Source organism: Oncorhynchus mykiss, unplaced genomic scaffold, assembly GCF_057628025.1.
Source record: "Oncorhynchus mykiss isolate SJ-2025 unplaced genomic scaffold, ASM5762802v1 scaffold98, whole genome shotgun sequence".
NCBI classification, from domain to species: Eukaryota; Metazoa; Chordata; class Actinopteri; order Salmoniformes; family Salmonidae; genus Oncorhynchus; species Oncorhynchus mykiss.
The window spans coordinates 1999309-2024449 of record NW_028322097.1 but is presented as its reverse complement, the minus strand read 5'-3'; the positions used below and the strand labels follow the sequence as shown (position 1 = coordinate 2024449).

Genomic DNA, 25141 nt, shown 5'->3' with positions numbered 1-25141 from the left:
CTGTATAGACCTGTAGACTGACCTGTAGACTGGTGCTGCTTCACTCCTGTCTACAAATCACCTCCTGTTGACTGTATAGACCTGTAGACTGACCTGTAGACTGGTGTTGCTTCACTCCTGTCTACAAATCACTTCCTGTTGACTGTATAGACCTGTAGACTGACCTGTAGACTGATGCTGCTTCACTCCTGTCTACAAATCACTTCCTGTTGACTGTATAGACCTGTAGACTGACCTGTAGACTGACCTGTAGACTGACCTGTAGACTGACCTGTAGACTGATACTGCTTCACTCCTGTCTACCAATCAGCCAGTATCGTAGATCCTCATTTTCAACCAAAATTCTCATCTTGCTTTTGGAATGGAAGCACAGACCGATGTTGGTGACTTTCTGAACTCCCTCCCTGCACTCCCTCCCTCCCTCCCTCCCCCGGTCTCCATCTCTCTCGCTTTCTTCTCCTCCCTCTGCAATTTCCACTCGTCAGTGGCTGATCCGCTACCAATCCGTTTCCTTAATTACAACTCCATCCAAGCAGCGTCCGCGGCGACGGCTGCCGTGGCGACCAGCCAGCCCCTACAGGTGGAGTGGCCGGAGAGGAACGCTGAGTCCCACATGGTTCCCTATTATCTATGGACTCAAAACGATGTTAGTGCACTACAAAGGGGATTAGGGTCCCATTTGGGACGGAGAGGAGAGCTTGCCCGGAATCTATCCGCGAGGAGAGAACAGTACAACCCTTTTATTATGACAACACTAACTAGTGTCTGTTCTGTTGATATCAGCTAGCTCTGATAGTGGAGGGAGGGAGGGAGGGAGGGAGGGAGAGAGGGAGGGAGGGAGGGAGAGAGAGAGAGAGAGAAAAGGAAACAGAACGAGATGGATGAGAGGATGGATAGAAGGAAACAGAAAGAGGTTAGTTTGTAATGGCGTGCAGCTCCGTTCCACAGTGTCATTATGAGACAGTACCCTGAGAGAGGACCCTGCTCCAGTCCCAGCTAGCTCTGATAGTGGAGAGAGAGAGGGAGGGAGGGAGAGAGCGAGAGGACCCTGCTCCAGTCCCAGCTAGCTCTGATAGTGGAGAGAGGGAGGGAGGGAGGGAGGGAGGGAGGGACGGAGGGAGGGAGGGAGGGAGGGAGAGAGGACCCTGCTCCAGTCCCAGCTAGCTCTGATAGTGGAGGGAGAGAGGGAGGGAGGGAGGGAGAGAGAGAGGACCCTGCTCCAGTCCCAACTAGCTCTGATAGTGGAGGGAGAGAGGGAGGGAGGGAGGGAGAGAGAGAGGACCCTGCTCCAGTCCCAACTAGCTCTGATAGTGGAGGGAGAGAGGGAGGGAGGGAGAGAGAGAGAGGACCCTGCTCCAGTCCCAGCTAGCTCTGATAGTGGAGGGAGAGAGGGAGGGAGGGAGAGAGAGAGAGGACCCTGCTCCAGTCCCAGCTAGCTCTGATAGTGGAGGGAGGGAGGGAGGGAGGGAGAGAGGACCCTGCTCCAGTCCCAGCTAGCTCTGATAGTGGCGGGAGGGAGGGAGAGAGGACCCTGCTCTAGTCCCAGCTAGCACCAACCTGTCCCAAATGGCTTCCTATTCCCTACTACTTGCCCTATTGGGGGGGGGGCTCTTGTCAAACATGATGTAGGGGGAGTGGCTGCCGTTTGAGACATACTGGGCCATTGGGTTGGAAGTGAAATCCCTAATTGCTGCATCAGCAGCTGGACATCCCTCTAAGTCCCTGTGCTTTTTAATGAGAGGACTAGGGAGGCTGAGTTCCAAATGCCACCTTATTCCCTATAGGGCCCTGGTCAAAAGTAGTGCACTACATAGGGAATAGGATCCCGTTTGGGACGCGGGCCGGGGGCTCAGAGGTGGTGGTGATCAGAACTGGGCTGTTAATTTAAAATGAGAACGGCCTGAACCGGGGAATGGGATTATTCCTAGGGTGTGTCCCAATTTGCCACAGGCCATGCCCTATCCAGACCACTTTTCTAAATGACACATCTGTGTTTCTATAGGGTGCTATTTTAGGACACAATCCCTCAGTCTCACCATCCTACTGCAACACAGCGTGTCATTTAGAAGAGTGGTCTGACAGGACAGAGAGGGGAGAGGTTTGTGGGTAACGTAAGCTAAGCTGTTCTTCTGGCACGGCTAGCCCTCGGTGGACAGTAGCCATCACAGGCACAGCTGACTGGATGAAGAGTTTTAGGAAGGGAAAATGAATCGTGATGAATTGTTGTTTCTCTTTTCTAATTAAAGCTGCCCCCCCCCCAAAAAAAAAATCTGCTTTCATACCAATACACTGTCTGTTCTGTGTGTTGTTTGTGCCGTTGTTACAGAGATAGAAATCTATTGTTCATCAATCTCCTGTTTTTGTTTTTGTCCTATCCAATATGAGGTTAACATATGACCTGTGCTTCCATTCCATTACTGTAGCCAGTCTGTATTTAATGTACCTGTAAACATGTTCCATGTAAACCTATTATAGTCAATCTCCTTGTTTATTTATTTGTTTGTTTGTTTGTTTTGGCATATTAACCGCTTAATTGATTTGATCTACTGAGAGCTCTCCGTTTAATACAAAATGGGTTCTCTATGGAGCTGTCCTCTGGCCTCCCTAATTCACCCCCCCCCCCCCCCCTGTATTGTTTATTTTTAGCCTGAACACCCCTCCAGGAACCAAGGTGAAGGTCCTTGGTACGGTCCAGGTGAAGAATGGCATTCTGCTTCTGGACGACTCCAAGATTTCCGTCCTCGGAGGGGAGGTCGACCACATGATGGAGAAATGGGAACTGCAAAGGGTGAGGAAGAGGAGGTGTTTTATACCCTTCGTTTTACAGCGGACTGTCTCTGTGAGTGTGTTCCAAACAGTACCTTATCCCCTACATAGGGCGTGCACTTCAAAAGTAGTGCACTAGACTCTTTATACTATACGGGGAATAGAGAGCCTGAACCTCAAATGGTAGTGTTTATTACGCTGTTACTGGACAGTTGTTCGTCCTGTCTGGTTCAAAGGACCATGAAAAAGGTTGTACTAAAGGGCGTACTAAAGGGCGTACTAAAGGGCGTACTAAAGGGTGTACTAAAGGGCGTACTAAAGGGCGTACTAAAGGGCGTACTAAAGGGCGTTGTAAAGGGCGTACTAAAGGGCGTTGTAAAGGGCATACTAAAGGGTGTACTAAAGGGCGTACTAAAGGGCGTTGTAAAGGGTGTACTAAAGGGCGTACTAAAGGGCGTTGTAAAGGGTGTACTAAAGGGCATACTAAAGGGCGTTGTAAAGGGCGTACTAAAGGGCGTTGTAAAGGGCGTACTAAAGGGCGTACTAAAGGGCGTACTAAAGGGCGTTGTAAAGGGCATACTAAAGGGCGTTCTAAAGGGCGTACTAAAGGGTGTACTAAAGGGCGTACTAAAGGGTGTTGTAAAGGGTGTACTAAAGGGTGTACTAAAGGGCGTTGTAAAGGGTGTACTAAAGGGCGTACTAAAGGGCGTTGTAAAGGGTGTACTAAAGGGCGTACTAAATGGCGTTGTAAAGGGCGTACTAAAGGGCGTTGTAAAGGGCGTACTAAAGGGCGTACTAAAGGGCGTTGTAAAGGGCATACTAAAGGGCGTTCTAAAGGGCGTACTAAAGGGTGTACTAAAGGGCGTACTAAAGGGCGTTGTAAAGGGTGTACTAAAGGGTGTACTAAAGGGCGTTGTAAAGGGTGTACTAAAGGGCGTACTAAAGGGCGTAGTGAAGGGTGTACTAAAGGGCGTACTAAAGGGCGTACTAAAGGGTGTACTAAAGGGCGTAGTGAAGGGCGTACTAAAGGGCATACTAAAGGGTGTACTAAAGGGCGTAGTGAAGGGCGTACTAAAGGGCGTACTAAAGGGCGTTGTAAAGGGCGTTGTAAAGGGTGTACTAAAGGGCGTTGTAAAGGGTGTACTAAAGGGCGTTGTAAAGGGTGTACTAAAGGGCGTACTAAAGGGTGTACTAAAGGGCGTACTAAAGGGCGTAGTGAAGGGTGTACTAAAGGGCGTACTAAAGGGCGTACTAAAGGGTGTACTAAAGGGCGTAGTGAAGGGCGTACTAAAGGGCGTACTAAAGGGTGTACTAAAGGGCGTAGTGAAGGGCGTACTAATTTTATTTTATTTTTTTTAAAAAAAATTTCACCTTTATTTAACCAGGTAGGCTAGTTGAGAACAAGTTCTCATTTGCAACTGCGACCTGGCCAAGATAAGGCATAGCAGTGTGAACAGACAACACAGAGTTACACATGGAGTAAACAATTAACAAGTCAATAACACAGTAGAAAAAAAGGGGAGTCTATATATACATTGTGTGCAAAAGGCATGAGAAGGTAGGCGAATAATTACAATTATGCAGATTAACACTGGAGTGATAAATGATCAGATGGTTATGTACAGGTAGAGATATTGGTGTGCAAAAGAGCAGAAAAATAAAAATAAATAAATAAAAACAGTATGGGGATGAGGTAGGTGAAAATGGGTGGGCTATTTACCAATAGACTATGTACAGCTGCAGCGATCGGTTAGCTGCTCAGATAGCAGATGTTTGAAGTTGGTGAGGGAGATAAAAGTCTCCAACTTCAGCGATTTTTGCAATTCGTTCCAGTCACAGGCAGCAGAGAACTGGAACGAAAGGCGGCCAAATGAGGTGTTGGCTTTAGGGATGATCAGTGAGATACACCTGCTGGAGCGCGTGCTACGGATGGGTGTTGCCATCGTAACCAGTGAACTGAGATAAGGCGGAGCTTTACCTAGCATGGACTTGTAGATGACCTGGAGCCAGTGGGTCTGGCGACGAATATGTAGCGAGGGCCAGCCGACTAGAGCATACAAGTCGCAGTGGTGGGTGGTATAAGGTGCTTTAGTGACAAAACGGATGGCACTGTGATAAACTGCATCCAGTTTGCTGAGTAGAGTGTTGGAAGCAATTTTGTAGATGACGTCGCCGAAGTCGAGGATCGGTAGGATAGTCAGTTTTACTAGGGTAAGTTTGGCGGCGTGAGTGAAGGAGGCTTTGTTGCGGAATAGAAAGCCGACTCTTGATTTGATTTTCGATTGGAGATGTTTGATATGGGTCTGGAAGGAGAGTTTAGAGTCTAGCCAGACACCTAGGTACTTATAGATGTCCACATATTCAAGGTCGGAACCATCCAGGGTGGTGATGCTGGTCAGGCGTGCGGGTGCAGGCAGCGAACGGTTGAAAAGCATGCATTTGGTTTTACTAGCGTTTAAGAGCAGTTGGAGGCCACGGAAGGAGTGCTGTATGGCATTGAAGCTCGTTTGGAGGTTAGATAGCACAGTGTCCAAGGACGGGCCGGAAGTATATAGAATGGTGTCGTCTGCGTAGAGGTGGATCAGGGAATCGCCCGCAGCATGAGAAACATCATTGATATATACAGAGAAAAGAGTCGGCCCGAGAATTGAACCCTGTGGCACCCCCATAGAGACTGCCAGAGGACCGGACAGCATGCCCTCCGATTTGACACACTGAACTCTGTCTGCAAAGTAATTGGTGAACCAGGCAAGGCAGTCATCCGAAAAACCGAGGCTACTGAGTCTGCCGATAAGAATACGGTGATTGACAGAGTCGAAAGCCTTGGCAAGGTCTATGAAGACGGCTGCACAGTACTGTCTTTTATCGATGGCGGTTATGATATCGTTTAGTACCTTGAGCGTGGCTGAGGTACACCCGTGACCGGCTCGGAAACCAGATTGCACAGCGGAGAAGGTACGGTGGGATTCAAGATGGTCAGTGACCTGTTTGTTGACTTGGCTTTCGAAGACCTTAGATAGGCAGGGCAGGATGGATATAGGTCTGTAACAGTTTGGGTCCAGGGTGTCGCCCCCTTTGAAGAGGGGGATGACTGCGGCAGCTTTCCAATCCTTGGGGATCTCAGACGATATGAAAGAGAGGTTGAACAGGCTGGTAATAGGGGTTGCGACAATGGCGGCGGATAGTTTCAGGAATAGAGGGTCCAGATTGTCCAGCCCAGCTGATTTGTACGGGTCCAGGTTTTGCAGCTCTTTCAGGACATCTGCTATCTGGATTTGGGTAAAGGAGAACCTGGAGAGGCTTGGGCGAGTAGCTGCGGGGGGGGGGGAGCTGTTGTCCGAGGTTGGAGTAGCCAGGCGGAAGGCATGGCCAGCCGTTGAGAAATGCTTGTTGAAGTTTTCGATAATCATGGATTTATCGGTGGTGACCATGTTACCTAGTCTCAGTGCAGTGGGCAGCTGGGAGGAGGTGCTCTTGTTCTCCATGGACTTCACAGTGTCCCAGAACTTTTTGGAGTTGGAGCTACAGGATGCAAACTTCTGCCTGAAGAAGTTGGCTTTAGCTTTCCTGACTGACTGTGTGTATTGGTTCCTGACTTCCCTGAACAGTTGCATATCGCGGGGACTATTCGATGTTAGCGCAGTCCGCCACAGGATGTTTTTGTGCTGGTCGAGGGCAGTCAGGTCTGGAGTGAACCAGGGGCTATATCTGTTCTTAGTTCTGCATTTTTTGAACGGAGCATGCTTATCTAAAATGGTGAGGAAGTTACTTTTAAAGAAAGACCAGGCATCCTCAACTGACGGGATGAGGTCAATGTCCTTCCAGGATACCCGGGCCAGGTCGATTAGAAAGGCCTGCTCACAGAAGTGTTTTAGGGAGCGTTTGACAGTGATGAGGGGTGGTCGTTTGACTGCGGCTCCGTAGCGGATACAGGCAATGAGGCAGTGATCGCTGAGATCCTGGTTGTAGACAGCGGAGGTGTATTTGGAGGGCCAGTTGGTCAGGATGACGTCAATGAGGGTGCCCTTGTTTACAGAGTTAGGGTTGTACCTGGTGGGTTCCTTGATGATTTGAGTGAGATTGAGGGCATCTAGCTTAGATTGTAGGACTGCCGGGGTGTTAAGCATATCCCAGTTTAGGTCACCTAACAGAACAAACTCTGAAGCTAGATGGGGGGCGATCAATTCAGGGCGTTCTAAAGGGCGTTCTAAAGGGCGTACTAAAGGGTGTACTAAAGGGCGTACTAAAGGGCGTTGTAAAGGGTGTACTAAAGGGTGTACTAAAGGGCGTTGTAAAGGGTGTACTAAAGGGCGTACTAAAGGGTGTACTAAAGGGCGTACTAAAGGGCGTAGTGAAGGGTGTACTAAAGGGCGTACTAAAGGGCGTACTAAAGGGCGTACTAAAGGGCGTAGTGAAGGGCGTACTAAAGGGCGTACTAAAGGGTGTACTAAAGGGCGTAGTGAAGGGCGTACTAAAGGGCGTACTAAAGGGCGTACTAAAGGGCGTTGTAAAGGGCGTTGTAAAGGGTGTACTAAAGGGCGTTGTAAAGGGCGTTGTAAAGGGTGTACTAAAGGGCGTACTAAAGGGCGTACTAAAGGGCGTACTAAAGGGCGTAGTGAAGGGTGTACTAAAGGGCGTACTAAAGGGCGTTGTAAAGGGTGTACTAAAGGGTGTACTAAAGGGCGTACTAAAGGGCGTTGTAAAGGGTGTACTAAAGGGCGTTGTAAAGGGCGTACTAAAGGGCGTAGTGAAGGGTGTACTAAAGGGTGTACTAAAGGGCGTACTAAAGGGCGTTGTAAAGGGTGTACTAAAGGGCGTACTAAAGGGCGTAGTGAAGGGTGTACTAAAGGGTGTACTAAAGGGCGTACTAAAGGGCGTTGTAAAGGGCGTACGTACTAAAGGGCGTACTAAAGGGCGTACTAAAGGGCGTACTAAAGGGCGTACTAAAGGGCGTTGTAAAGGGCGTACGTACTAAAGGGCGTTGTAAAGGGCGTTGTAAAGGGCGTACGTACTAAAGGGCGTACTAAAGGGCGTTGTAAAGGGCGTACGTACTAAAGGGCGTTGTAAAGGGCGTACTAAAGGGCGTTGTAAAGGGCGTACTAAAGGGCGTTGTAAAGGGCGTACGTACTAAAGGGCGTTGTAAAGGGCGTTGTAAAGGGCGTACTAAAGGGCGTACACACATCTACACAACACATACCCAATACACACACATCTAAGTAAAGGAATGTCTAAATATATACTAAAGGGCGTTGTAAATTCTTCTCCCCTTTGACCTCCAGAGCTTGGCCAAACACAGCAGGAGTAACATCGGTAGAGAGGGTGGAGCCCCTCCCTTCGTGCCCTTCGGACAGGTATGACCTGCCAATATTTAACCAGTTCCACGCACAGCCAATCAGACTGATTCTCTCTCTGTTGACTAACCAATCAGACTGATTCTCTCTCCGTTGACTAACCAATCAGACTGATTCTCTGTTTGTTGACCAACCAATCAGACTGATTCTCTCTCCGTTGACTAACCAATCAGACTGATTTTCTGTTTGTTTACTAACCAATCAGACTGATTCTCTCTGTTGACTAACCAATCAGACTGATTCTCTCTCCGTTGACCAACCAATCAGACTGATTCTCTCTCCGTTGACTAACCAATCAGACTGATTCTCTCTGTTGACTAACCAATCAGACTGATTCTCTCTCCATTGACTAACCAATCAGACTGATTCTGTTTGTTGACCAACCAATCAGACTGATTCTCTCTCCGTTGACTAACCAATCAGACTGATTCTCTCTCCGTTGACTAACCAATCAGACTGATTCTCTCTCCGTTGACTAACCAATCAGACTGATTCTCTCTCCGTTGACTAACCAATCAGACTGATTCTCTCTCCGTTGACTAACCAATCAGACTGATTCTCTCTCCGTTGACTAACCAATCAGACTGATGAAATTGTCGTCTCTCTGTGCTCCTCAGAAGTGTGTAAGGAATGAGGAAGTGGACTCCAGAGAGCTGGACACCAGGAAAACTCTGGTCAGCACCAGTGTGGTGAAGACGGCTGACGAGAACGAAGAGTTTGAGAAGCAGAGGCTAGCAGCCATCGCTGAGGTGGCCAAGAACAAAGAGGTGTGTGTGTCTGTGTGTGTGTGTGTGTGTGTGTGTGTGGTTTTATCCCTGTTGTCGTAGCTATAGTAACTGGACCACCCATGTCTGTGAAACTCTGTCCGTGTCCCACTGTGTGAGTTGGTACTGTTTCTACTGGCTTGTTGTATACGAAGGGCCAGTTTCCCAGACACAGACCAGGTCTAGATTCTCCATTGTAAAACAGTTGTTTAGTCCAGGAAGAGACTTTGTCTGTCTGCCCCCCCGGGAGGAATCCATCTCTGAGTGTCTTTTAACCTCTTCTGAAGGGAACTCGGACGTTTGGCGGAGGAGGCAATGCTGGCGGGAACCTCGTTAATACAGGCGGTCGGGACCGACGAGGAGGAGGAGACCGAGGAGACAGGGACTCGTACCGGCAGAGACGAGAGGAGAGGACGGAGGAGTCCAGCCGTCCAGAGGGAAACTACAGAGAGCTCGGGAGTTACCGGGAACAACCAAACTACCGGGAACTAGGAAATTACCGCGAGCTGGTGAGGGCTTTGACCTTTTGACCCAGGTGTTTCCCTTAGCTCTGTGTAGGCGGGTGGGTCTCTTTTCCTCTGTCTAAAAGCCCCCCCCCCCTCCCCCAACCCTGGCTCCTTTCAGTTTTAATTGAAGATGTTTGAGGTCTTTGTGGTCAGGAGAATAATTCTGGTAAAATATGCCTGGGCTCTCTGGTTTTGGGCTTGACCTGTCTAGGGCTTCACAACAACAACAACAACAACAACAACAAGTCAGCTTAATTCATTTGTTTAATCTAGATTCCTGGCTTGCAGTGTCTCTGATTTAGGTTTTTATTGAGCGTTTTGGTGTCAGAGTCAGATGATGGTTTTAGGGTCCCTCTGTGGTCTGATTGTGAAATAATCTCGGGGACCCTCATTGGTGTCAGACGGTGTGGGACTGGGCCTCAACAACAACGAGTCTTTCATTCAGTTGTGTAATGTAGACTCCTGGCTTGCAGTAAGACCCCTCCCTGCCCCCATTAGGCTGTCTCCCAAAGGGCACCAAATTCCCTCTATAGTTCACTACTTTAGACCCTATTCCTTCTATAGTGCACTACTTTAGACCCTATTCCCTCTATAGTGCACTACTTTAGACCATATTCCCTATATAGTGCACTACTTTAGACCTGCTTCCCTATATAGTGCACTACTTTAGACCTGATTCCCTATATAGTGCACTACTTTAGACCCTGTTCCCTATATAGTGCACTACTTTAGACCTGATTCCCTATATAGTGCACTACTTTAGACCCTGTTCCCTATATAGTGCACTACTTTAGACCCTTTTCCCTACATAGTACACTACTTTAGACCCTATTCCCTATATTGTGCACTACTTTAGACCCTATTCCCTACATAGTGCACTACTTTAGACCCTATTCCCTATATAGTGCACTACTTTAGACCATATTCCCTCTATAGTGCAATACTTTAGACCTGATTCCCTATATAGTGCACTACTTTAGACCCTGTTCCCTATATAGTGCACTACTTTAGACCCTGTTCCCTATATAGTGCACTACTTTAGACCCTGTTCCCTATATAGGGCACTACTTTAGACCCTGTTCCCTATATAGGGCACTACTTTAGACCATATTCCCTATATAGTGCACTACTTTAGACCCTATTCCCTCTATAGTGCACTACTTTAGACCCTATTTCCTCTATAGTGCACTACTTTAGACCCTATTCCCTCTGTAGTGCACTACTTTAGACCCTATTCCCTCTGTAGTGCACTAGTTTTGCAAGTAGGGAATATAATGCCATTTGGGACATGGGCTATGTTTCCTTCTCAGTGCGTCTTGACGGGAGGGGTGGGGAGAGGAGGAGGGGGGAGAGTGGGGAGAGGAGGGGGGAGGGAGAGAGGTGGAGGGGGGGGAGGAGGGGACAGGAGAGGTGGAGGGGGGAGGGTAACAGATTAAGGAGATAATCTGAGGAGTCTCAGTAGAATAGAAAGGCTGTTAATCTGGAGCAGACTACAGTAGAAGTGGTGATGAACTGTGGATGTAGTTTTATGGGGTGAATGAAGACCTGAGAGAGAGAAAAGTTCAAATGGTGGGGGGGGGGGGGGTTAATGAAGACCAGAGAGAGGGAAGTTCAAAGGGTTAATGAAGACCAGAGAGAGGGAAGTTCAAATGGGGGGGGGGGTCAATGAAAACCAGAGTACATCGTTACAACACTGTATTTATACATGACATTTTGTAATGTCTTTATTCTTTTGTAACTTCTGTGAGTTTAATGTTTTACTGTTCGTTTTTGTTGTTTATTTCACTTCTGTTTATCTATTTCACTTGCTTTGGCAACATTAACACATGTTTCCCAGGCCAATAAAGCCCAGAAAATTGAATTGAGAGAAGTGCGTCACCTCTCTTACGTTCCAAAAGAATAAAGACATTTCAGATGTCATATTATGTCTATATACGGTGTTTAAACGATGTGCTCCGGGTCTTCATTAACCCTCCCCCATTTGACCTCTCCTCCCCCATTTGACCTCTCCTCCCCCATTTGACCTCTCCTCCCCCATTTGAACTCTCCTCCCCCATTTGAACTCTCCTCCCCCATTTGAACTCCCCTCCCCCATTTGAACTCTCCTCCCCCATTTGAACTCCCCTCCCCCATTTGAACTCCCCTCCCCCATTTGAACTTCTCCTCTTTATCTCTCCTTTTTCCCTCCTCCCTTCACCCTTGCATTATTTATCTCTGCTACCATCCCCCCTCCTCCCATCGCTCCATCCCCCCTCATCCCATCTCTCCATCCCCCCTCATCCCATCTCTCCATCCCATCTCTCCATCCCCCCTCATCCCATCTCTCCATCCCCCCTCATCCCATCTCTCCATCCTCCCTCATCCCATCCCTCCATCCCCCCTCATCCCATCCCTCCATCCCCACTCCCATCCCTCATCCCCCCTCATCCCATCCCTCCATCCCCACTCCCATCCCTCCATCCTCCCTCCCATCCGTCCATCCCCCATCCCTCCATCCCCCCTCGCATCCCTCCATCCCCCCTCCCATCCCTCCATCCCCCCTCCCTCTAGGTGGATGAGCGGGCCCTAAGGGACATTATGGAGATGGGGTTTGATAAGGAGGATGCTCGTCAGGCCCTGATGGACAACAACAACAACATGGAGGTGGCTCTCAACAGTCTACTGACGGGGACCTTCAAACCCCCCCACCCCCTGAGGAACCCAGCAGACCCCCATCCAGAGGTAAGCCCCCCCCACCCAGAGGTAAGCCCCCCCCACCCAGAGGTAAGCCCCCCCCCACCCAGAGGTAAGCCCCCCCCACCCAGAGGTAAGCCCCCCCCCACCCAGAGGTAAGCCCCCCCCCACCCAGAGGTAAGCCCCCCCCACCCAGAGGTAAGCCCTGCTCCCACCCCCCCACCCAGAGGTAAGCCCCCCCCCCACCCAGCCCCCCCCCCCCCCCCCCCCCCCCACCCAGAGGTAAGCCTACAACATGACCTACGACTACGTAATAACTATAGAATCCCATTGATAATGTGACTTTTCTGCTGCGTCTGTTTCCTCCATGCAGCAGACAGAGGAAGGGGTCGTGGCCGGGGTCGGGGTCGGTCCAGTAGGTTTGGGGGTGAGGATGAGGAGGAGGGAGCAGGAGGAAGACCGTCAGGACCCAGCACTCTGTTTGACTTCCTGGAATCCAAGATGGGGAGCTTCTCCCTACAAGGTACAGTCCTGTCCTTTACCAATAGTCTTCTCCCTACAAGGTACAGTCCTGTCCTCTACCAATAGTCTTCTCCCTACAAGGTACAGTCCTGTCCTCTACCAATAGTCTTCTCCCTACAAGGTACAGTCCTGTCCTCTACCAATAGTCTTCTCCCTACAAGGTTCAGTTAGGAGTCCTGTCCTTTACCAATAGTCTTCTCCCTACAAGGTACAGTTAGGAGTCCTGTCCTTTACCAATAGTCTTCTCCCTACAAGGTTCAGTTAGGAGTCCTGTCCTTTACCAATAGTCTTCTCCCTACAAGGTACAGTTAGGAGTCCTGTCCTTTACCAATAGTCTTCTCCCTACAAGGTACAGTCCTGTCCTCTACCAATAGTCTTCTCCCTACAAGGTTCAGTTAGGAGTCCTGTCCTTTACCAATAGTCTTCTCCCTACAAGGTTCAGTTAGGAGTCCTGTCCTTTACCAATAGTCTTCTCCCTACAAGGTACAGTCCTGTCCTCTACCAATAGTCTTCTCCCTACAAGGTACAGTTAGGAGTCCTGTCCTTTACCAATAGTCTTCTCCCTACAAGGTACAGTTAGGAGTCCTGTCCTTTACCAATAGTCTTCTCCCTACAAGGTTCAGTCCTGTCCTCTACCAATAGTCTTCTCCCTACAAGGTTCAGTTAGGAGTCCTGTCCTTTACCAATAGTCTTCTCCCTACAAGGTACAGTCCTGTCCTCTACCAATAGTCTTCTCCCTACAAGGTACAGTCCTGTCCTTTACCAATAGTCTTCTCCCTACAAGGTTCAGTCCTGTCCTCTACCAATAGTCTTCTCCCTACAAGGTTCAGTCCTGTCCTTTACCAATAGTCTTCTCCCTACAAGGTTCAGTCCTGTCCTCTACCAATAGTCTTCTCCCTACAAGGTACAGTCCTGTCCTCTACCAATAGTCTTCTCCCTACAAGGTACAGTCCTGTCCTCTACCAATAGTCTTCTCCCTACAAGGTACAGTCCTGTCCTTTACCAATAGTCTTCTCCCTACAAGGTACAGTCCTGTCCTTTACCAATAGTCTTCTCCCTACAAGGTACAGTCCTGTCCTTTACCAATAGTCTTCTCCCTACAAGGTACAGTCCTGTCCTCTACCAATAGTCTTCTCCCTACAAGGTACAGTCCTGTCCTCTACCAATAGTCTTCTCCCTACAAGGTTCAGTCCTGTCCTTTACCAATAGTCTTCTCCCTACAAGGTACAGTCCTGTCCTCTACCAATAGTCTTCTCCCTACAAGGTTCAGTTAGGAGTCCTGTCCTTTACCAATAGTCTTCTCCCTACAAGGTTCAGTCCTGTCCTCTACCAATAGTCTTCTCCCTACAAGGTTCAGTCCTGTCCTTTACCAATAGTCTTCTCCCTACAAGGTACAGTCCTGTCCTCTACCAATAGTCTTCTCCCTACAAGGTTCAGTCCTGTCCTTTACCAATAGTCTTCTCCCTACAAGGTTCAGTCCTGTCCTCTACCAATAGTCTTCTCCCTACAAGGTACAGTTAGGAGTCCTGTCCTTTACCAATAGTCTTCTCCCTACAAGGTTCAGTCCTGTCCTTTACCAATAGTCTTCTCCCTACAAGGTACAGTTAGGAGTCCTGTCCTTTACCAATAGTCTTCTCCCTACAAGGTTCAGTCCTGTCCTTTACCAATAGTCTTCTCCCTACAAGGTACAGTTAGGAGTCCTGTCCTTTATCAATAGTCTTCTCCCTACAAGGTACAGTTAGGAGTCCAGGTGTTTACCAATAGTCTTCTCCCTACAAGGTACAGTTAGGAGTCCTGGTGTTTACCAATAGTCTTCTCCCTACAAGGTTCAGTCCTGTCCTTTACCAATAGTCTTCTCCCTACAAGGTTCAGTTAGGAGTCTTGTCCTTTACCAATAGTCTTCTCCCTACAAGGTACAGTCCTGTCCTTTACCAATAGTCTTCTCCCTACAAGGTACAGTCCTGTCCTTTACCAATAGTCTTCTCCCTACAAGGTTCAGTCCTGTCCTCTACCAATAGTCTTCTCCCTACAAGGTTCAGTCCTGTCCTTTACCAATAGTCTTCTCCCTACAAGGTTCAGTCCTGTCCTTTACCAATAGTCTTCTCCCTACAAGGTACAGTTAGGAGTCCTGTCCTTTACCAATAGTCTTCTCCCTACAAGGTACAGTCCTTCCTCTACCAATAGTCTTCTCCCTACAAGGTACAGTCCTGTCCTCTACCAATAGTCTTCTCCCTACAAGGTTCAGTCCTGTCCTTTACCAATAGTCTTCTCCCTACAAGGTACAGTCCTGTCCTCTACCAATAGTCTTCTCCCTACAAGGTTCAGTCCTGTCCTTTACCAATAGTCTTCTCCCTACAAGGTTCAGTCCTGTCCTTTACCAATAGTCTTCTCCCTACAAGGTTCAGTCCTGTCCTTTACCAATAGTCTTCTCCCTACAAGGTACAGTCCTGTCCTCTACCAATAGTCTTCTCCCTACAAGGTACAGTTAGGAGTCCTGTCCTCTACCAATAGTCTTCTCCCTACAAGGTACAGTCCTGTCCTCTACCAATAGTATTCTCCCTACAAGGTACAGTCCTGTCCTCTACCAATAGTCTTCTCCCTACAAGGTACAGTTAGGAGTCCTGGTGTTTACCAATAGTCTTCTCCCTACAAGGTACAGTCCTGTCCTCTACCAATAGTCTTCTCCCTACAAGGTACAGTCCTGTCCTCTACCAATAGTCTTCTCCCTACAAGGTACAGTTAGGAGTCCTGGTGTTTACCAATAGTCTTCTCCCTACAAGGTTCAGTCCTTCCTCTACCAATAGTCTTCTCCCTACAAGGTTCAGTCCTTCCTCTACCAATAGTCTTCTCCCTACAAGGTACAGTCCTGTCCTCTACCAATAGTCTTCTCCCTACAAGGTACAGTCCTGTCCTCTACCAATAGTCTTCTCCCTACAAGGTACAGTCCTGTCCTCTACCAATAGTATTCTCCCTACAAGGTACAGTCCTGTCCTCTACCAATAGTCTTCTCCCTACAAGGTACAGTTAGGAGTCCTGGTGTTTACCAATAGTCTTCTCCCTACAAGGTTCAGTCCTTCCTCTACCAATAGTCTTCTCCCTACAAGGTTCAGTCCTGTCCTCTACCAATAGTCTTCTCCCTACAAGGTTCAGTTAGGAGTCCTGTCCTTTACCAATAGTCTTCTCCCTACAAGGTACAGTTAGGAGTCCTGTCCTTTACCAATAGTCTTCTCCCTACAAGGTTCAGTTAGGAGTCCTGTCCTTTACCAATAGTATTCTCCCTACAAGGTACAGTCCTGTCCTCTACCAATAGTCTTCTCCCTACAAGGTACAGTTAGGAGTCCTGGTGTTTACCAATAGTCTTCTCCCTACAAGGTTCAGTCCTTCCTCTACCAATAGTCTTCTCCCTACAAGGTTCAGTCCTGTCCTCTACCAATAGTCTTCTCCCTACAAGGTTCAGTTAGGAGTCCTGTCCTTTACCAATAGTCTTCTCCCTACAAGGTACAGTCCTTCCTCTACCAATAGTCTTCTCCCTACAAGGTACAGTCCTGTCCTCTACCAATAGTCTTCTCCCTACAAGGTTCAGTTAGGAGTCCTGTCCTTTACCAATAGTCTTCTCCCTACAAGGTACAGTTAGGAGTCCTGTCCTCTACCAATAGTCTTCTCCCTACAAGGTTCAGTCCTGTCCTTTACCAATAGTCTTCTCCCTACAAGGTTCAGTCCTTCCTCTACCAATAGTCTTCTCCCTACAAGGTACAGTCCTGTCCTCTACCAATAGTCTTCTCCCTACAAGGTACAGTCCTGTCCTCTACCAATAGTCTTCTCCCTACAAGGTACAGTCCTGTCCTCTACCAATAGTATTCTCCCTACAAGGTACAGTCCTGTCCTCTACCAATAGTCTTCTCCCTACAAGGTACAGTTAGGAGTCCTGTCCTCTACCAATAGTCTTCTCCCTACAAGGTACAGTCCTGTCCTCTACCAATAGTATTCTCCCTACAAGGTACAGTCCTGTCCTCTACCAATAGTCTTCTCCCTACAAGGTACAGTTAGGAGTCCTGGTGTTTACCAATAGTCTTCTCCCTACAAGGTACAGTCCTGTCCTCTACCAATAGTCTTCTCCCTACAAGGTACAGTCCTGTCCTCTACCAATAGTCTTCTCCCTACAAGGTACAGTCCTGTCCTCTACCAATAGTATTCTCCCTACAAGGTACAGTCCTGTCCTCTACCAATAGTCTTCTCCCTACAAGGTACAGTTAGGAGTCCTGGTGTTTACCAATAGTCTTCTCCCTACAAGGTTCAGTCCTTCCTCTACCAATAGTCTTCTCCCTACAAGGTTCAGTCCTGTCCTCTACCAATAGTCTTCTCCCTACAAGGTTCAGTTAGGAGTCCTGTCCTTTACCAATAGTCTTCTCCCTACAAGGTACAGTTAGGAGTCCTGTCCTTTACAAATAGTCTTCTCCCTACAAGGTTCAGTTAGGAGTCCTGTCCTTTACCAATAGTATTCTCCCTACAAGGTACAGTCCTGTCCTCTACCAATAGTCTTCTCCCTACAAGGTACAGTTAGGAGTCCTGGTGTTTACCAATAGTCTTCTCCCTACAAGGTTCAGTCCTTCCTCTACCAATAGTCTTCTCCCTACAAGGTTCAGTCCTGTCCTCTACCAATAGTCTTCTCCCTACAAGGTTCAGTTAGGAGTCCTGTCCTTTACCAATAGTCTTCTCCCTACAAGGTACAGTCCTTCCTCTACCAATAGTCTTCTCCCTACAAGGTACAGTCCTGTCCTCTACCAATAGTCTTCTCCCTACAAGGTTCAGTTAGGAGTCCTGTCCTTTACCAATAGTCTTCTCCCTACAAGGTACAGTTAGGAGTCCTGTCCTCTACCAATAGTCTTCTCCCTACAAGGTTCAGTTAGGAGTCCTGTCCTCTACCAATAGTCTTCTCCCTACAAGGTTCAGTCCTTCCTTTACCAATAGTCTTCATCAGGGTTTTTTGCTACAGTTGAAACTTGTTGGTTTTAACAGTAAAGAAGTGTCTCTACTTTGCTCCTGAATTAATGCACCTTGATGGGAGAGCGAGGTCGCAGCAGAGATCGTTCCCTTCCTCTACCTTTTATCCCGCTGTGGTGCCTGCTTTCAACCTGACATTTTGTTTCACAAAGCACACAGCAGTTTGTTACAGCTATTTGTGACATGCTTTGAGAAGGGGTATTTTCTCTTCCAGGTAGATAATACGTTTCTTCTGTTACTGTTTTTCTTTCTGATTCACACTCTTTTTTTTCAGCATCAAAGATGAACTGTCATTCAAAATTCCTTCAAGTATTGTACATTTCTTTTTATAAGACATAGACTTTTGTGAGAAACGGTGTATATCTGTGTTGAAGTGGCTCCATGAACATGTACCGTTCCCCTCTGGAGACCAGGGTTCATAGTCTCTAGTCCTCTAGTCCTGTCTCTGGTGTTATAGTCTCTGGTGTTATAGTCTCTGGTGTATATCTGTGTTGAAGTGGCTCCATGAACATGTACCGTTCCCCTCTGGAGACCAGGGTTCATAGTCTCTAGTCCTGTCTCTGGTGTTATAGTCTCTGGTGTTATAGTCTCTGGTTCTGTCTCTGGTGTTATAGTCTCTGGTGTTATAGTCTCTGGTTCTGTCTCTGGTGTTATAGTCTCTGGTGTTATAGTCTCTAGTCCTGTCTCTGGTGTTATAGTCTCTGGGTTATAGTCTCTGGTCCTGTAGTCCTGTCTCTGGTGTTGTAGTCTCTGGTGTTGTAGTCTCTGGTGTTGTAGTCTCTGGTGTTATAGTCTCTGGTCCTGTCTCTGGTGTTATCATCTCTGGTCCTGTAGTCCTGTCTCTGGTGTTATAGTCTCTAGTCCTGTCCCTGGTGTTATAGTCTCTGGTGTTATAGTCTCTAGTCCTGTCTCTGGTGTTATAGTCTCTGGTCCTGTAGTCCTGTCTCTGGTGTTATAGTCTCTGGTGTTATAGTCTCTGGTGTTATAGTCTCTGGTGTTGTAGTCTCTGGTGTTGTAGTCTCTGGTGTTGTAGTCTCTGGTGTTATAGTGTATGGTGTTATAGTCTCTGGTGTTATAGTCTCTAGTCCTGTCTCTGGTGTTATAGTCTCTGGTCCTGTAGTCCTGTCTCTGGTGTTATAGTCTCTGGTGTTATAGTCTCTGGTGTTATAGTCTCTGGTGTTGTAGTCTCTGGTGTTGTAGTCTCTGGTGTTGTAGTCTCTGGTGTTATAGTGTATGGTGTTATAGTCTCTAGTCCTGTCTCTGGTGTTATAGTCTCTGGTGTTATAGTGTATGGTGTTATAGTCTCTGGTGTTATAGTCTCTGGTGTTATAGTCTCTGGTGTTATAGTCTCTAGTCCTGTCTCTGGTGTTATAGTCTCTGGTGTTATAGTCTCTAGTCCTGTCTCTGGTGTTATAGTCTCTGGTGTTATAGTCTCTGGTGTTATAGTCTCTAGTCCTGTCTCTGGTGTTATAGTCTCTGGTGTTATAGTCTCTGGTGTATATCTGTGTTGGAGTGGCTCCATGAACATGTACCGTTCCCCTCTGGGGACCAGGGTTCATAGTCTCTAGTCCTCTAGTCCTGTCTCTGGTGTTATAGTCTCTGGTGTTATAGTCTCTGGTTCTGTCTCTGGTGTTATAGTCTCTGGTGTTATAATGTATGGTGTATATCTGTGTTGAAGTGGCTCCATGAACATGTACCGTTCCCCTCTGGAGACCAGGGTTCATAGTCTCTAGTCCTCTAGTCCTGTCTCTGGTGTTATAGTCTCTGGTGTTATAGTCTCTGGTGTATATCTGTGTTGAAGTGGCTCCATGAACATGTACCGTTCCCCTCTGGAGACCAGGGTTCATAGTCTCTAGTCCTGTCTCTGGTGTTATAGTCTCTGGTGTTATAGTCTCTGGTTCTGTCTCTGGTGTTATAGTCTCTGGTTCTGTCTCTGGTGTTATAGTCTCTGGTGTTATAGTCTCTAGTCCTGTCTCTGGTGTTATAGTCTCTGGGTTATAGTCTCTGGTCCTGTAGTCCTGTCTCTGGTGTTGTAGTCTCTGGTGTTGTAGTCTCTGGTGTTATAGTCTCTGGTCCTGTCTCTGGTGTTATCATCTCTGGTCCTGTAGTCCTGTCTCTGGTGTTATAGTCTCTAGTCCTGTCCCTGGTGTTATAGTCTCTGGTGTTATAGTCTCTAGTCCTGTCTCTGGTGTTATAGTCTCTGGTCCTGTAGTCCTGTCTCTGGTGTTATAGTCTCTGGCGTTATAGTCTCTGGTGTTATAGTCTCTGGTGTTGTAGTCTCTGGTGTTGTAGTCTCTGGTGTTGTAGTCTCTGGTGTTGTAGTCTCTGGTGTTATAGTGTATGGTGTTATAGTCTCTGGTGTTATAGTCTCTAGTCCTGTCTCTGGTGTTATAGTCTCTGGTCCTGTAGTCCTGTCTCTGGTGTTATAGTCTCTGGTGTTATAGTCTCTGGTGTTATAGTCTCTGGTGTTATAGTCTCTGGTGTTGTAGTCTCTGGTGTTGTAGTCTCTGGTGTTGTAGTCTCTGGTGTTATAGTGTATGGTGTTATAGTCTCTAGTCCTGTCTCTGGTGTTATAGTCTCTGGTGTTATAGTGTATGGTGTTATAGTCTCTGGTGTTATAGTCTCTGGTGTTATAGTCTCTGGTGTTATAGTCTCTAGTCCTGTCTCTGGTGTTATAGTCTCTGGTGTTATAGTCTCTAGTCCTGTCTCTGGTGTTATAGTCTCTGGTGTTATAGTCTCTGGTGTTATAGTCTCTAGTCCTGTCTCTGGTGTTATAGTCTCTGGTGTTATAGTCTCTGGTGTATATCTGTGTTGGAGTGGCTCCATGAACATGTACCGTTCCCCTCTGGGGACCAGGGTTCATAGTCTCTAGTCCTCTAGTCCTGTCTCTGGTGTTATAGTCTCTGGTGTTATAGTCTCTGGTTCTGTCTCTGGTGTTATAGTCTCTGGTGTTATAATGTATGGTGTAAATCTGTGTTGGAGTGGCTCCATGAACATGTACCGTTCCCCTCTGGAGACCAGGGTTCATAGTCTCTAGTCCTCTAGTCCTGTCTCTGGTGTTATAGTCTCTGGTGTTATAGTCTCTGGTGTTATAGTCTCTGGTGCCGTAGTCCTGTCTCTGGTGCTGTTGTCCTGTCTCTGGTGTTAATGTCTCTGGGGTTAATGTCTCTGGTGTTATAGTCTATGGTGTTATAGTCTCTGGTCCTGTCTCTGGTGTTAATGTCTCTGGTGTTATAGTCTCTGGTGTTATAGTCTCTGGTCCTGTCTCTGGTGTTAATGTCTCTGGTGTTATAGTCTCTGGTGCTGTAGTCCTGTCTCTGGTGTTATAGTCTCTGGTGGTATAGTCTCTGGTACTGTAGTCTCTGGTGCTGTAGTCTCTGGTGGTATAGTCTCTGGTACTGTAGTCCTGTCTCTGTAGTCTCTGGTGCTGTAGTCTCTGGTGCTGTAGTCTCTGGTGCTGTAGTCCTGTCTCTGGTGCTGTAGTCTCTGGTGCTGTAGTCTCTGGTGCTGTAGTCTATGGTGTTATAGTCACTGATGTTATAGTCTCTGGTGCTGTAGTCTCTGGTGCTGTAGTCTCTGGTGCTGTAGTCCTGTCTCTGGTGTTAATGTCTCTGGTGTTATAGTCTCTGGTGCTGTAGTCTCTGGTGTTATAGTCTCTGGTGTTAATGTCTCTGGTGTTATAGTCTCTGGTGTTAATGTCTCTGGTGTTATAGTCTCTGGTGTTATAGTCTCTGGTGTTATAGTCTCTGGTGTTATAGTCTCTGGTGTTATAGTCTCTGGTGTTAATGTCTCTGGTGTTATAGTCTCTGGTGTTAATGTCTCTGGTGTTATAGTCTCTGGTGTTATAGTCTCTGGTGTTATAGTCTCTGGTGTTATAGTCTCTGGTGTTAATGTCTCTGGTGTTATAGTCTCTGGTGTTATAGTCTCTGGTGTTATAGTCTCTGGTGTTAATGTCTCTGGTGTTATAGTCTCTGGTGTTAATGTCTCTGGTGTTATAGTCTCTGGTGTTATAGTCTCTGGTGTTATAGTCTCTGGTGTTATAGTCTCTGGTGTTAATGTCTCTGGTGTTATAGTCTCTGGTGTTAATGTCTCTGGTGTTATAGTCTCTGGTGTTAATGTCTCTGGTGTTATAGTCTCTGGTGTTAATGTCTCTGGTGTTATAGTCTCTGGTGTTAATGTCTCTGGTGTTAATGTCTCTGGTGTTATAGTCTCTGGTGCTGTAGTCTCTGGTGCTGTAGTCCTGTCTCTGGTACTGTAGTTTCTGGTGCTGTAGTCTCTGGTGCTGTAGTCTCTGGTGCTGTAGTCCTGTCTCTGGTCTTGTAGTCTCTGGTGCTGTAGTCTCTGGTGCTGTAGTCTCTGGTGCTGTAGTCCTGTCTCTGGTACTGTAGTCTCTGGTGCCGTAGTCATGTCTCTGGTGCCGTAGTCCTGTCTCTGGTGTTATAATCTCTGGTGTTATAGTCTCTGGTGCTGTAGTCCTGTCTCTGGTGCTGTAGTCCTGTCTCTGGTGCCGTAGTCCTGACTCTGGGGCTGTAGTCCTGTCTCTGGTGTTAATGTCTCTGGTGTTATAGTCTCTGGTGCTGTAGTCCTGTCTCTGGTGCTGTAGTCTCTGGTGCTGTAGTCCTGTCTCTGGTACTGTAGTCTCTGGTACTGTAGTCTCTGGTGCCGTAGTCATGTCTCTGGTGCCGTAGTCCTGTCTCTGGTGTTATAGTCTCTGGTGCTGTAGTCTCTGGTGCTGTAGTCTCTGGTGCTGTAGTCCTGTCTCTGGTGATGTAGTCTCTGGTGCTGTAGTCTCTGGTGCTGTAGTCCTGTCTCTGGTGCTGTAGTCTCTGGTGCTGTAGTCTCTGGTGCTGTTGTCTCTGGTGCTGTTGTCTCTGGTGCTGTTGTCTCTGGTGCTGTTGTCTCTGGTGCCATCGTCCTGTCTCTGGTGCTGTAGTCCTGTCTCTGGTGCTGTAGTCCCATGTGCTGTAGTCCCATGTGCTGTAGTCTCTGGTGCTGTAGTCTCTGGTGCTGTAGTCTCTGGTGCTGTAGTCTCTGGTGCTGTAGTCTCTGGTGCTGTAGTCTCTGGTGCTGTAGTCTCTGGTGATGTAGTCTCTGGTGCTGTAGTCTCTGGTGCTGTAGTCTCTGGTGATGTAGTCTCTGGTGCTGTAGTCTCTGGTGCTGTAGTCCTGTCTCTGGTGCTGTAGTCCTGTCTCTGGTGCTGTAGTCCTGTCTCTGGTGCTGTAGTCTCTGGTGCTGTAGTCTATGGTGTTATAGTCTCTGGTGTTATAGTCTCTAGTCCTCTAGTCCTGTCTCTGGTGCTGTAGTCTCTGGTGCTGTAGTCCTGTCTCTAGTGCTGTAGTCTCTGGTGCTGTAGTCCTGTCTCTGGTGCTGTAGTCTCTGGTGCTGTAGTCTCTGGTGCCGTCGTCCTGTCCTCTCCTCTGGTGGTTACAGTGAGGAGCCAGGCCAGATGGTCTGTGTCTCTCTACAGAGGGTATTAATCTGTATAAAACAGTGCTGCTGTTAGTTAAGTCTCTGACATCATCAGTGTGTCGGCATGGCGACAAACTGACATATGGTTCACCACAGAGCGGGAAATGGACACAGTCAACAGAGAGGGATGGGTTTCATTTCCTGCCTTTCATGAGGGGAAGTTACCGTTTGATGTTCGGGCTCATTTCAAGTATTGAGACGTTGGAAACCAGAGTCTGGGATCATTTTTACTGAACTCTGGCAAAGACTTTAGTTTCTGCCTTCTTTGTTTTAAAAAAAAAAGTATATAATGACGTTTGATTTGATTTGTTTCTCAGGTCTCCAATTAAAAGACCGTATGTAGAACGTATTAAGCATGTCTGTGACACGTTAGGGATGTGACCAATAGACAATGTTGCTTAACGTTTAATCTGTATTTTTTTTTTACAAATAATTTTCTGTTAAAACTATAAAAAAAACAAATCTGAAAATTCCACCTCAATTTACAATTTGCAGAATAATGGTCCTATTAGTTCACGATGCCGAATAATTAATTCACGACGGAGAATAATTCATTCACGATGCAGAATAATGGTCCTAATAAGGACCTCTAGGGACAGACGGTGAAGTTCTATCTCCCTCAGTCAGACAGTGAAATCTCCCTCAGCCAGACAGTGAAATCTCCCTCAGTCAGACAGTGAAATCTCCCTCAGTCAGAAAGTGAAATCTCCCTCAGTCAGACAGTGAAATTTCCCTCAGTCAGACAGTGAAATCTCCCTCAGTCAGACAGTGAAATCTCCCTCAGTCAGACAGTGAAATCTCCCTCAGTCAGACAGTGACATCTCCCTCAGTCAGACAGTGAAATCTCCCTCAGTCAGACAGTGAAATCTCCCTCAGACAGACAGTGAAGTTCTATCTCCCTCAGTCAGACAGTGAAATCTCCCTCAGACAGACAGTGGAGTTCTATCTCCCTCAGACAGACAGTGAAATCTCCCTCAGTCAGACAGTGGAGTTCTATCTCCCTCAGTCAGACAGTGAAATCTCCCTCAGTCAGACAGTGAAATCTCCCTCAGTCAGACAGTGGAGTTCTATCTCCCTCAGACAGACAGTGAAATCTCCCTCAGACAGACAGTGGAGTTCTATCTCCCTCAGTCAGACAGTGAAATCTCCCTCAGTCAGACAGTGGAGTCCTATCTCCCTCAGACAGACAGTGAAATCTCCCTCAGACAGACAGTGGAGTTCTATCTCCCTCAGTCAGACAGTGAAATCTCCCTCAGTCAGACAGTGGAGTCCTATCTCCCTCAGACAGACAGTGAAATCTCCCTCAGTCAGACAGTGAAATCTCCTTCAGACAGACAGTGGAGTTTTATCTCCCTCAGACAGACAGTGAAATCTCCCTCAGACAGACAGTGAAATCTCCCTCAGTCAGACAGTGAAATCTCCCTCAGTCAGACAGTGGAGTCCTATCTCCCTCAGGCAAACAGTGAAATCTCCCTCAGACAGACAGTGGAGTTCTATCTCCCTCAGACAGACAGTGAAATCTCCCTCAGACAGACAGTGGAGTTCTATCTCCCTCAGTCAGACAGTGAAATCTCCCTCAGTCAGACAGTGAAATCTCCCTCAGTCAGACAGTGAAATCTCCCTCAGTCAGACAGTGAAATCTCCCTCAGTCAGACAGTGAAATCTCCCTCAGTCAGAAAGTGAAATCTCCCTCAGTCAGACAGTGAAATCTCCCTCAGTCAGAAAGTGAAATCTCCCTCAGTCAGACAGTGAAATCTCCCTCAGTCAGACAGTGAAATCTCCCTCAGTCAGAAAGTGAAATCTCCCTCAGCCAGATTGTGAAATCTCCCTCAGTCAGAAAGTGAAATCTCCCTCAGTCAGACAGTGAAATCTCCCTCAGTCAGACAGTGAAATCTCCCTCAGTCAGAAAGTGAAATCTCCCTCAGTCAGAAAGTGAAATCTCCCTCAGTCAGACAGTGAAGTTCTATCTCCCTCAGTCAGACAGTGAAATCTCCCTCAGTCAGACAGTGAAATCTCCCTCAGTCAGACAGTGAAATCTCCCTCAGTCAGACAGTGGAGTTCTATCTCCCTCAGTCAGACAGTGAAATCT

At 47.5% G+C, this 25141-nt stretch overlaps 1 protein-coding gene across 1 annotated transcript in view; it reads left to right on the top strand.

Moving 5' to 3' along the window:
• tdrd3 (tudor domain containing 3) overlaps nt 1–25141 on the top strand; it is a 60204-nt gene that overhangs the window by 11048 nt on the left and 24015 nt on the right. The window contains 7 exon segments of the mRNA XM_090228746.1: nt 2647–2788; nt 8046–8117; nt 8735–8884; nt 9169–9390; nt 11938–12067; nt 12070–12108; nt 12443–12583. Coding sequence (XP_090084872.1) covers nt 2647–2788; nt 8046–8117; nt 8735–8884; nt 9169–9390; nt 11938–12067; nt 12070–12108; nt 12443–12583 — 896 coding nt within the window.